The following is a 13,513-nucleotide window of genomic DNA, read 5'->3' as shown; positions in this document are numbered from 1 at the left end:
TAAGTTTATCATGGCATAATGCTATGCTAGGCTCTGCTGGCAGCAGGCAACATTTTCACAAAAATAAGAAAAGCAATCAAATTAAATCATTTACCTTTGAAGAACTTCGGATGTTTTTCACTCAGGAGACTTCCAGTTAGATAGCAAATGTTCCTTTTTTCCTAAAATATTATTTTTGTAGGCGAAATAGCTCCCGTTTGTTCATCATGCTTGGCTGAGAAATCGACCGGAAAATGCTATCACTACAAAGCCAAACTTTTTTCCAAATTAGCTCCATAATATCGACAGAAACACGGCAAACGTTGTTTAGGATCAATCCTCAAGGTGTTTTTAACATATAAATTCGAAAATATATCCGTCGAGGCAATTGGTTTCTCATAAGAAGCGATTGGAAAAATGGCTACATCAGTATTTTACGCAAGATTTTCTGCGGGAGACACCATGTGACCACTTGCTAAATATAGTCCCTTACGGCTATTCTTCAACAGAAATGCGTAAAAAGACGTCACAATGCTGTAGACACCTTGGGGAATATGTAGAAAACGTAATCTCATTCGTAGCTCATTCACAGCCATATAAGGAGTCATTGGCATGAGGCGGTTTCAAAAAATGCGACACTTCCTGATTGGATTTTTATCTGGGTTTCGCCTGTAACATCAGTTCTGCTGCACTCACAGACAATATCTTTGCAGTTTTGGAAACGTCAGAGTGTTTTCTTTCCAACGCTGTCAATTATATGCATAGTCGAGCACCTATTATTCTTAAATAGAAGAAGTTTGGAACTACCAAGACTCTTCTTAGAGCTTTCCACCGGGCCAAACTGAGCAATTCGGGGGAGAAGGGCCTTGGTCAGGGAGGTGACCATGAACCCGATGGTCACTCTGACAGAGCTGCAGAGTTCATCTGTGGAGATGGGAGAACCTTCCAGAAGGACAACCATTTCTGCAGCCCTCCACCAATCAGGCCTTTATGATAGAGTGGCAAGCGGATGCCAATCCTCAGTAAAAGGCACATTACAGCCCGGTTGGAGTTTGCCAAAAGGCACCTAAAGGACTCTCAGACCATGAGAAACAATATTCTCTGGTCTGATGAAACCAAAGTTGAACTCTTTGGCATGAATGCCAAGCGTCATGTCTGGAGGAAACCTTGCACCATCCCTACGTTGACGCATGGTGGTGACAGCATCATGCTGTGGGGATGTTTTTCAGCGACAGGGATGGGAGACTAGTCAGAATCAAGGGAAAGATGAACGGAGCAAAGTACAGAGAGATCCTTGATGAAATCCTGCTCCAGAGCTCTCAGGACCTCAGACTGGGGTGATTGGTTCACCTTCCAACAGGACAACGATTCTTAGGATGCCTCACCCTGTACCCATCTTCCTCTACCACTGTCTTCACTGCTTCGGCATACAACACTTTCTGTACTACACTAACCCTGGCAACCTCAATCTGCCTTTCTCTCACTGGACACCTCCAAACTCCCACAAATAACACTCGTAACTTTCTCCACCAATATCAAATCAAATTGTATTGGTCACGGAAACATGGTTAGCAGATGTTAATGCGATTGTAGCGAAATGCTTGTGCTTCTAGTTCCGACAATGCAGTAATATCTAACTAGTAATCTAACAAATTCACACAAATACCTTATACCCACAAATGTAAGGGATGAATAAGAATATGTACATATAAATATATGGATGAGCGATGGCCGTCGGGCATAGGCAAGTTATAGTAAAGCAGTATATATATGTAGGATATGAAAACATTATTAAAGTGGTGTTATTTAAAGTGACTAATGATAGGCATAGGCAAGATGCAGTAGATGGTACAGTATAGAACAGTATATACAGTGGGGAGAAAAAGTATTTGATACACTGCCGATTTTGCAGGTTTTCCTACTTACAAAGCATGTAGAGGTCTGTAATTTGTATCATAGGTATACTTCAACTGTGAGAGACGGAATCAAAACTTCGGAAAATCACATTGTATGATTTTTAAATAATTAATTAGCATTTTATTGCATGACATAAGTATTTGATACATCAGAAAAGCAGAGCTTAATATTTGGTACAGAAACCTTTGTTTGCAATTACAGAGATCATTCGTTTCCTGTAGTTCTTGACCAGGTTTGCACACACTGCAGCAGGGATTTTGGCCCACTCCTCCATACAGACCTTCTCCAGAAGGTCGGGCTGTTGCTGGGCATTACGGACTTTCAGCTCCCTCCAAAGATTTCCTATTGGGTTCAGGTCTGGAGACTGGCTAGGCCACTCCAGGACCTTGAGATGGTTCTTACGGAGCCACTCCGTAGTTGCCTTGGCTGTGTGTTTCGGTTCGTTGTCATGCTGGAAGACCCAGCCACGACCCATCTTCAGTGCTCTTACTGAGGGAAGGAGGTTGTTGGCCAAGATCTTGCGATACATGGCCCCATCCATCCCCCCTCAATACGGTGCAGTCGTCCTGTCCCCTTTGCAGAAAAGCTTCCCCAAAGAAGGATGTTTCCACCTCCATGCTTCACAGTTGGGATGTTGTTCTTGGGGTTGAACTCATCCTTCGTCTTCCTTCAAACACGGAGAGTGGAGTTTAGACCAAAAAGCTATATTTTTGTCTCATCAGACCACATGACCTTCTCCCATTCCTCCTCTGGATCATCCAGATGGTCATTGGCAAACTTCAGACGGGCCTGGACATGCGCTGGCTTGAGCAGGGGGACCTTGCGTGCGCTGCAGGATTTTAATCCATGACGGCGTAGTGTGTTACTAATGGTTTTCTTTGAAACTGTGGTCCCAGCTATCTTCAGGTCATTGACCAGGTCCTGCCGTGTAGTTCTGGGCTGATCCCTCACCTTCCTCATGATCATTGATGCCCCACGAGGTGAGATCTTGCATGGAGCCCCAGACCGAGGGTGATTGACCGTCATCTTGAACTTCTTCCATTTTCTAATAATTGCGCCAACAGTTGTATTGAAGGAATTTAATTCCTCTGTTTTAATTCCCAATTAAAATTAAACACTGTCAATTCATAAGAATTTGTAAGACCCTTATTTTATAGGAATGGACAGAGCCCGGTCTTAAAGTCAAATAGCAGCCTTTATTCAAGAGAGTACTCCCGCAATACAGGTTACCACAGGTTATAAACTGAAAATGACATCATTAGTTCCAACACCACCCCGCGCCATCTCCGTTCCAGTACAAAGGCTGTATCTCGAACCTTCCCACATCTGTCTCCCTACCAATTTAATATAATTTACGAGTCAAGGTTTTCTTGTGTAGATAAGCATTCTAGCCAGTCTGATTCATTTGTACCAAGGAACAGACAGTCATTGTTCTACTCTTGACCACATTCACACACATTATATTCAGTACCGGGATCAAGAAAGAAAATTCATACATATACAGTAACATATAGTATTCTGATTAGTACATATACAGTAACATAATAGTATTCTGATTAGTACATCCTGATTGAAATGTATACATAATTAGTCATTATAGATACAAATTCCCTTAACAAGTTGTTGCCTTCTCACCTGGCTGCTTGCCTATTGTCCTGTAGCCCATCCCAGCCTTGTGCAGGTCTATAATTTATCCCTGATGTCCTTACACAGCTCTCTGGTCTTGGCCATTGTGGAGAGGTTGGAGTCTGTTTGATTGAGTGTGTGGACAGGTGTCTTTTATACAGGTAACGAGTGCAGTTAATACAGGTAATGAGTGGAGAACAGGATGGCTTCTTAAAGAAAAACTAACAGGTCTGTGAGAGACGGAATTCTTACTGGTTGGTAGGTGATCAAATACTTATGTCATGCAATAAAATGCAAATTAATTACTTAAAAATCATACAATGTGATTTTCTGGATTTTTGTTTTAGATTCCGTCTCTCACAGTTGAAGTGTACCTATGATAAAAATTACAGACTTCTACATGCTTTGTAAGTAGGAAAACCTGCAAAATCGGGAGTGTATCAAATACTCCCCACTGTACATATGAGATGAGTAATGTAGGATATGTAAACATTATTAGAGTGGCATTATTCAAGGTGACTAGTGATACCTTTATTAAGTCCATTTATTAAAGTGGCCAGAGATTTGAGTCTGTATGTTGACAGCAGCCTCTCTATGTCAGTGATGGCCTTGAGATATAAGCTGTTTTTCAGTCTCTCGGTCCCAGCTTTGATGCAACTGTACTGACCTGACCTTCTGGATGATAGCAGGGTGAATAGGCAGTGGCTCGGGTGGTTGTTGTCCTTGATCTTTTTGGCCTTCCGGTGAGATCTGGTGCTGTAGGTGTTCTGAAGGTGTCCTTAGGGCAGGTAGTTTGCCCCCGGTGATGCGTTGTGCAGACCGCACTACCCTCTGGAGAACCTTGCGGTTGAGGGCGGTGCAGTTGCCGTACCAGGCGGTGATACAGCCCGACCGGATGCTCCTGATTGGGCATATGTAAAAGTTTGTGTGTGTTGTAGGTGACAAGGCACATTTCTTCAGCCTCCTGAGGTTGAAGAGAAGCTGTTGTGCCTTCTTCACCACGTTATCTGTGTGGGTGGACCCTTTCAGTTTGTCCATGATGTGTACGCCGAGGATCTTAAAACTTGCCACCTTCCCCACTACTGTCCAGTCGATGTGGATGGGGGGTGTTGGATCAAAACTCACGACTATGATTACTTTTCCATTATTAGCAGGCTGTCCAGTTTGAAGAGCTAAGAGAGAATGGCTATTAAAGGAATGGAACATATAGGACCAGGGCCTGCTACCATTATAACCTATACAGCTGTCAGATGTGGGGGTTAACAAGCAAGAACATAGATGGAGAAAGGTCAAGGGAAGCTATTTTCATATAGAGGGAGGGGACTCTATATGTTATGGAAAGACAGAATCCTATAAAGGCAGGACTCTGTAATATGAGAATTTAGTCTTTTCATGGAGGGGGATCAGCTCTGTTATGTTTGAAATTGAGTCCTTCCATGGAAGGGCTCAGCTTTCCTACTTTGTATTAAAGTCTATATTGAATTCACAGGTTCTAGTAAAAGTGTTATATTTCAATATTCCACCACAGGGGGTGCTCCCTCTGCTGTTTCCTGAAGTCCACAATCATCTCCTTTGTTTTGTTGACGTTGAGTGAGGTTATTTCCTGACACCACACTCCGAGGGCCCTCACCTCCTCCCTGTAGGCCGTCTCATCATTGTTGGTAATCAAGCCTACCACTGAAGTGTTGTCTGCAAACGTGATGATTGAGTTGGAAGCGGGCATGGCCACGCAGTCATGAGTGAACAGGGAGTACAGGAGAGGGCTGAGAACGCACCCTTGTAGGGGCCCAGTGTTGAGGATCAGTGGGGTGGAGATGTTGTTGCCTACCTTCACCACTTGGGGGCTGCCCGACAAAGTCCAGGACCCAGTTGCACTGGGCGGGTCGAGACCCAGGGTCTCAAGCTTGATGATGAGTTTGGAGGGTACTATGGTATTAAAAGCTGAGCTGGAGTCAATGAACAGCATTCTTACATACAGTGGGGCAAAAAAGTATTTAGTCAGCCACCAATTGTGCAAGTTCTCCCACTTAAAAAGATGAGAGAGGCCTGTAATTTTCATCATAGGTACACTTCAACTAATCAGAATCACCATAATTTGCAAATGAATTCATTAAAAATCCTACAAAATGATTTTCTGGATTTTTTTCTCATTTTGTCTGTCATAGTTGAAGTGTACCTATGATGAAAATTACAGGCCTCTCTCATCTTTTTAAGTGGGAGAACTTGCACAATTGGTGGCTGACTAAATACTTTTTTGCCCCACTGTACGTCTCAACAAACGGGGGGCGTCAGACACCGGGAATCAATTTCAACTGCTCCTCCTCAACACTTAAAGCCCCCCCCCCTCCCCCTTTATCACTCCTTTCAACGGAGCCCTGCTCCGGAGAGAAAAGCAGTCACAATTCTTGTCCTAAATGAGCAATCCGGTGAGCCTGCTCCCTCTGGGCAGGGGAAACACAATAAATCTTCACAAGTCCGCTCCGAGTTACCGTCACCAACTCACCAGTCCCCAACCTCTTCTCCACCCAACCTGACACCACATATGATTCAGCCAAAATGCAATGATCCATTATCTCTACACATCACTCTCTCAACGGGCCAGAATCATCCCGATTATCCTCGAGATAAGGCCTGAACTTATTGTGAATTTTCCAGTACATACTGTTGAAGTACATTTAAACTCAGTTTTTCACAATTCACTGTCTTAGGTCAGTTAGGATCACCACTTCATTTGAAGAATGTGAAATGTCAGAATAATAGTAGAGAGAATGATTTACATCAGCTTTTAGTTCTTTCATCACATTCCCAGTGGGTCAGAAGTTTACATACACTCAATTAGTATTTGGTAACATTGCCTTTAAATTGTTTAACTTGGGTCAAACGTTTCGGGTAGCCTTCCTGCAACAATAAAACACCATCAGGATGTGCAGTTTGCTGTTTGCTAATAGCAACCTGCAGTTCTTTCATTGCAAGTTTAGCATTAGCATCCAGAGGTATATAGGCTGCAGTAACAACAATGGATGTAAGCTCCCGAGGCAAGTAGAAAGGCCTGCACCTAATCATCAGGTACTCTAGATTGGTTGAACAGTGACTCCGGGTTATGTTACTGTCTGTACACCAAGCTTTATGTACATAAATGCACAGACCACCTCTTCTGGTCTTACCAGTCCTCTGCCGTACGACCAGCCCTGAAGACGTCGCACCCCTCTAGCCCAATAGCGTTGTCGGGTATGCTGTTGTTTAGCCACGTTACTGTGAAATTCATGATGCTGCAATCCATAATACTTTTTTTTAAATGATTCTTAGTCGTATTTCGCCCATTTTGTTCGCCAGTGACCGGAACCTAGCGAGGAAAAGGCTAGGTGGTGAAAGCCGATATGGGGTTAGCTTTTGCCAAACCCGGAGGCCACCCTGCTTCCCTCTCCTTTGTTTACGATCTCAACGCCGCCCCCGGGCACTTCCTCTCAGCGATGTTTCAGTCTCCTGGGGCATCTTCGTGATCTCCAGTGGAAGTTGTAAGTTGTTAAAAACTCGCTTTGTGCATTAAGTAAATTACAACTAATTCCCAAAGTCTGGGTAGACGCCGAGCCTCGCGTTGTACACGCGCCGCCATTCTATCAGGGGCGATTGGAAAAAGCTGTTCATAAGAGGACATTGTATTATATTTTCTTTGTACTCACTGACGAAGGCCATGCAGCTGAAAGGAGTCTGAGTTTTTAAACTTTGTTTCCATTGAACATGCCATACAAATAAAGGCATTTTAATTAATTATATAAAGAGTGCCTTGGTCCCCCTTTCTTTTAAATGACAGACGATGTCTTTTCCATTTCCCCACGCTCTCCACTGGATCCACGTCTCACTTAAAAGCATGCGTCACAGACACGGGGAATCTTTAAACTTTAACTACTCCGCTCAACACTTAATATCACCCCTGTTATTACTCCTTTCAATGGCGCCCTGTCGCAAGTCATAACTCTTGTCTGGAGAGCCCACTCCTTCTGGGTGGAGGAAACACAATAAATCATCATGAGTCCATTCCAAGTTAACTTCACCAACTCAACAGTCCCCAACCTCTTCTCCACCCAACCTGACACCACATATGATTCAGCCAAAATGCAAGGATCCATTATCTCCACAAATCTCACTCCCACTGGGCCAGAATCATCCCTATCATCCTCGGGACGAGGCCCGAACTCGGCGTTCCTCACCGCAGGTACTTCATCCTCATCTCTGAACTACTGGAGCATGTATGCCTCTTTTTGCGCTTGACGCCAACATTCCTCAACACACTGCTTCCCTCTACACTCTACTTTTCCTCACCGGGAATCTTCAACTTCAGTTGACCCTCAACACTTTTCACCACTCCAGTTATCACTCCTTTCAACGGTGCCCTGCTCTGGAGAGGAAAGCAAGTCATAGTTCTTGTCGCCAGTCACGTGATGTGGAGTGCATACTCCCTCTGGACGGCAGAAATACAAAAAAATATACGTGATTCCACTTCGAGTTACTTTCACCGACCCAACATTCTCCAACCTCTTCTCCACCCAACCTGACACCACATATGGATCTGCCAAAAGGCAAGGATCAATTCTCTCCAAAAAATATCACTGGGTCAGAATCGTCTTTGTCATAATCAGGATTATCACACATGCCACCTCAGTTAATTCGTCCTCACTGTCATCATGTTAAATTTCCTTCTGTAGCTCCTCCAAAAGTTGTGTGATATACCATTTCATATTTACTCAAAACAAGTTCCACTTTTCTCATTTTTTTCCTGTCCGCCATCTCACCCATACCTCATGCCCACACCGACAGCCTTCAATGACACAAAGACAAAAATGTGTCACTAGCAAACTTCCTACAGATGTTGGATCTTCATTTGATCACCCTGTTGCAGGATAACTTTCCTGTGTTGCAGGAAATGTCGAATTTGTAATGTATTTGAAGTTTAAAAAGACTTCAGAAGTTTGTAATTTCCACTCAGAAATTTCAGACTTGATTTCCTCTGACGGAAATTGTATCAACCCTTACAAAATGTCCATTAATTAAAATCCACATAATTATTCACATTTCCTGTTGCGGCAAACTGGCTCAAATTAAGATCCTACATTTGTAGTTCAACTGATGGGCCATCAGCTCATATCAGCTAGTCAACTCAGCCAGGGAAACACAAATTAATGTTTTTCACACCTTCCATTAATGTGACATATGTGACTTGCCGTCAAATCTTCCCTCAGAGAGAAGGCCATTCCCCAAACTATTTTAATAAACTTTGATATTGCATTTAGTCTCTGTTATTCATTCAGTTAAGACTTCACTCATTTGAACTAATTTTGAACAGTAATTGGAAACCTTAGGTCTGCTAGAAACAATAATAAGTGCTATTTTTTGATTATATATATATATCCCCAAAAATGTGCGTGTTATTTGTTTGTTTTAAAATCATTCTTTCATGTTCCATTGCACTTCATTCCGTAGGCTACCTCACTATTCAATCTGGAATCAGGGGTAGACGTAACATAGTTAATGTAAATCGGTCTCCCTGCATTTAAGTATGATATGTTACTAATTACAACTTGTAACGTTTCATAGCAACCAACCAACTACCCACCCTCCTTAAATGTTTGCCCTAAGTAACCTTTTGTCTTATGTAACCATACCAAACATAACATAAATTATTGTACCAATTTGTTGAATGAATTTACGTTTACCATGTTACGTCTAGTTTATGAGACCAGGCTGCACTTTTCTCAATTTCATCTACATCTAATATTATAAACCTATGTGTTAAATTAGCTTTTATAGGCTACAGTAGGCTATAGTTTAGGTGTAGCATACAGCTGCATTTCTAATACACTTGACACCTGTATGTCGTAGTGGAGACCAATATCTATCTTGTTATTAAGCTATATAAAAGAACGGTTATTGATATGTATGATTAGTAAAGTATATGTATTTTTGCAGTGATTGGACCTAGGTCTACAGTAGCAGTAGGACATTTACTAATACAATTTATTCTTTAGCGTTTGAGCGAGAGCGAGAGGGAGAGAGGAGGATTTTGATAGCAAGACCTGGTGCGAAATAGCTATCCAATTATCTTTAATCATTACAAATTAAAGCCGAGTATTGACAAGTCATGATAAAAACAGATCTCATAAGGTTGGAAATTCTGTGAACTACACCAGTCCATGTAATGAGTTTTGGAAAGATGTATATTCACACATGCTAAAATCTCTAAACACCATGGCCATTGTCTTTATTCGTCCTGATCAGTTCAGCAGCAATCTTCTCCAATCTTCTGTGCAAAGTAGCCTAGTTTTTGGAATTACTTTAATTCATTGTGGGCTGTGGAATGTTGTCCCACTCCTCTTCAATGGCTGTGCGAAGTTGCTGGATATTGTCGGGAACTGGAACACGCTGTCGTACACATCAATCCAGAGCATCCCAAACATGCTCAACATGTCTGGTGAGTATGCAGGCCATGGAAGAACTGGGACATTTTCAGCTTCCAGGAATTGTGTACAGATTAAATTACAGTGATTAAATGACAGTGTGAACATATATTTAAGAATTAAGCAGAAACAGACGGGCCAGGTAGTTAGGGCAAATGCTGGATGGGCTGATCCATCTTTAGCTCAGTGACCGGTCCAATAGCCAGTTTTAGCATGGGCTGCGGCATTGAGGACTTTGACCATTTTGAAGTAGTAACTGGGGAATAAGCCAATGAATTATACTCATGAGCAAACTTTAGCCAACCTTGGCTTTATACCTGTTTAAAAAAAAACACTGTCCAGGTGGCAGTATGCACCCTTCCAGTCTGTTTGAAAACTCCTAAAAGTAGTAGAAGAAAATGGACTACTTTAAAATGGAGATTGCCTCAATGGTGCTTCCAGTGCTCTCACAGATGCCATAATGGGACAGACACACTGTTGTGATGTTGATCTAAGTCTATAGATCTTTCACTACTAGGGGAATACTTTACTGCCCATTTGTGGAAACAGAACTTATTGGAACCTTACATCATTTTGCCCTTTCCCCAACCCCCCTGAAACACACATACAGTACATATCCACTGACATTCTAGAAGAACGTAGGGTCAGAGCCACAGCAGCATCCCTGACTTGACTTTACTACAGTGCTTTACAGTACTATGACAGTAAAATACATTTACAGAAATAAAATGCAATACAAACAATTATGTTGATGATATAAGCATACAGTTCTGGCAGCTCACATCTTGACAAATATTCTTGTCAGTCCTGGGATTCAAACCAGTAACCCTGGCCCTGCTGCTTCAGGTTCAGATTTCTGATCTCCTTGGACCTAATCCCTATATGATAGGGTGCAACAGTGGTGGGAACAGAACATAGCCACAGGAAGTAGGGGTGCTGAGGGTGATGCAGCACCCCCTGAAAAATCTGAATTAATAACAAATATTAATATTTTTGGATAACTTTTTTTCTCACAGAAGTAGCACACTAGAACTTTACTAGTCCTGCATTAGCGGACCAATATAGCCGTCTGTAGTGTGGGCATAGAATATCTTTCCCCCATGGCTATGGAACAGAATAAACTGTACAGATATTTCTGGTTACTGTAAACAACAGAAAAAAGGATGGCTGTAGAGAAGTTGATGAAAGTGATCAAGTGGGGAGCACATGTATTAAAAGCCTACGTTCGTGACTCCTTTGAGGCTTTCAAGCAAATAAGTAATATTTTGACATATGAAAGCACAACTAACACAAAAGGTGAAACCACTAGACTTGCTATGATACATATACCATACAGGTTGCTCAGTGCACTTTCAACACAGGAGAGTTTAACAATTGCTAAGTGAGAGAAAATGGTTATGGGAATAAAATAAAAATGGCTTACAAATGGAGACATGACGGTCATAAGCCATCATCACTGCCAGAATAAGTAAGCACTTATTACATATACATTGCAGAAAAAACCTGCAATATACAACCTTTGTGAGAGATTCCCTTTATTTCTGCCTAATGGCGAAATGTGTAGAACTGCAGGAAATTAACTTGAAAACTGCAAAAAAAAAAAAAAAAAAAAAGACAAATGTTTTAGGAAGATGGGCAGTTACATAGCTGCCCTGAGTGGGAGGGCCAAGCGTCCAGATCTGGCAGAATGGTTTGGGGTGTAGGGTCTTCCCAAAGATCCCACTCAGCATCTGTTTGAGCATAGTCTGAAGGTAGGGAGGGCAGCTCTCCTTGATGCTCTGTAATTATGCAACTAACTAGCTAATATGACACAAAGCATTCTCAGTTACAATACATGATATGCGATTTTTACAGTCAATTATAGCAACTATAAGTAAGAAAACACATCATTCTAAATTACACAAAGGAACTATCAGGTTATGTTTCAGGGTTAAGGCCTAGTACCTTGTTACAAGCATGCCTGATTTTAACCATCCTAACACCATACATTAAAGGATTGAAAATTGGTGGACATATCAGAAAATAAACAAATAAAATAGTGCGAAGTATAGGTGAAAGATCTGCAGTTTCATATCTGCCTTGTAGAATCACAAATAACCAGCCAAAGAAGAAATTCAGCATAGAGGCTATATGTGGTGTACAGGTGTTAAATGCTTTCTGTTTTGTCTCTTTTGAAGACTTTAAACATATTTGTAGAATTCTTACATATGAGTATATGGTAGGACATATAGTACAAGAAATATAAACCACAGTGACAAGAAGACCCCATATGTTATTCAGCGTAGTATTTGAACAGGCAAGCTTGACGACTGAGTAGTTGTCACAATACAGTCTGTCTAGAATGTTACCACAAAATTGCAGTCGCAAACTCAGGGAGATAATGATGGCGATTAGGAAAAAAGAAGACAAGCAGGACAGCAGAATTAAGCCACAAATGGTTTTATGTGTCATTATATTATTATACTGCAGAGGATAACAAATGGAGATGTACCTGTCATAGGACATAACTGCTAAATTACTAAATTCTGTTAGAGCACATGTGTACAACACATAAATCTGGAGATAACAATAAAGAAGGGAAATATCATGTGTGTCAGACAGCAAGTAAAACATGAGAGCAGGAAACAAACCAGTGCTCCCATACAACTGATTAACAAACAAAGCACATAGAAACAGATACATGGGTTCATGAAGGCTTCTTTCAATGCAGATAACTCCAATAAGTAAAGCATTGGCAAGAATGATGACAAAATATAAAACAGTTACTACAGCAAAGTAGAAATACTTAAATTGTCCGATATCACCGTATGCAGCAAGCCTAAACACCTTAAAGTGAGTAGAGTTTTCCATGGTCCTGGGAGTTGGTAAAGATGTGCTGTCAATGTTTGAAGAAGAGGAGCAAATCCTCCTACTATAGCTTTCATATAATTAAATTGATAAAATCACAAAGAAGAGACAACCTAAATTGATACTTCCTTAACTTGTTGATTCAGTAATAGATTTCCCCACATATAAAGTATACTCACCAATATAGACAGCTTTTCATTCTCCTGATAACATAATTCAAGCAATATTATTATTTTTATCCTGCACTCATGTAACTTTACAATTAAATTCCAAAATAATACATTGATTACATGTATTCTAAATACAAAATGAAGACGGCTCATTTCTAATCCATGATGACCTCCTTAAACTCAGCTCCTCACTTGATTCTTATACTTGTGAGATAAAAAAAAAAGAAGCCTGCCATGGTGTGATATGCAAAGGATTACCAATACCTGGGGACATCTGTGGATAATTAAATATTTTCAGAGTCAAGGAAACCATATAGAGGAAAAACAGATACCATTTTGTATCACATGGCCTCCAGGGTGTTCAAATGCCTTTTTTAAATGAAAAATCCACTCAAAACGCTCATTCTTATCGTTTAAATAACGCTAATATGTGACAAAAATATATTTTATTTTTTTATTTTTTTATTTCACCTTTATTTAACCAGGTAGGCTAGTTGAGAACAAGTTCTCATTTGCAACTGT

General features: G+C 41.1%; 1 protein-coding gene across 1 annotated transcript; it reads right to left on the bottom strand.

The window, feature by feature from the left end:
* Positions 1-11,891: 11,891 nt before the first annotated feature.
* On the bottom strand, positions 11,892-12,939 carry LOC110503328 (olfactory receptor 11A1-like). The gene has a single exon (XM_021581694.3). The coding sequence runs from the start codon at positions 12,822-12,824 to the stop codon at positions 11,892-11,894; it is 933 nt and encodes a 310-aa protein (XP_021437369.3). The 5' UTR covers positions 12,825-12,939.
* Between the last annotated feature and the right edge of the window lie 574 nt (positions 12,940-13,513).

Source organism: Oncorhynchus mykiss, chromosome 24 (assembly GCF_057628025.1).
Source record: "Oncorhynchus mykiss isolate SJ-2025 chromosome 24, ASM5762802v1, whole genome shotgun sequence".
Taxonomy (NCBI): domain Eukaryota; kingdom Metazoa; phylum Chordata; class Actinopteri; order Salmoniformes; family Salmonidae; genus Oncorhynchus; species Oncorhynchus mykiss.
This window is presented reverse-complemented; position numbering and strand designations above follow the sequence as displayed.

What these genes read in the sequence shown, in the direction of transcription:
- LOC110503328 (XM_021581694.3), bottom strand. Translation starts at nt 12,824, where the DNA reads ATGGAAAACTCTACTCACTTTAAGGTGTTTAGGCTTGCTGCATACGGT.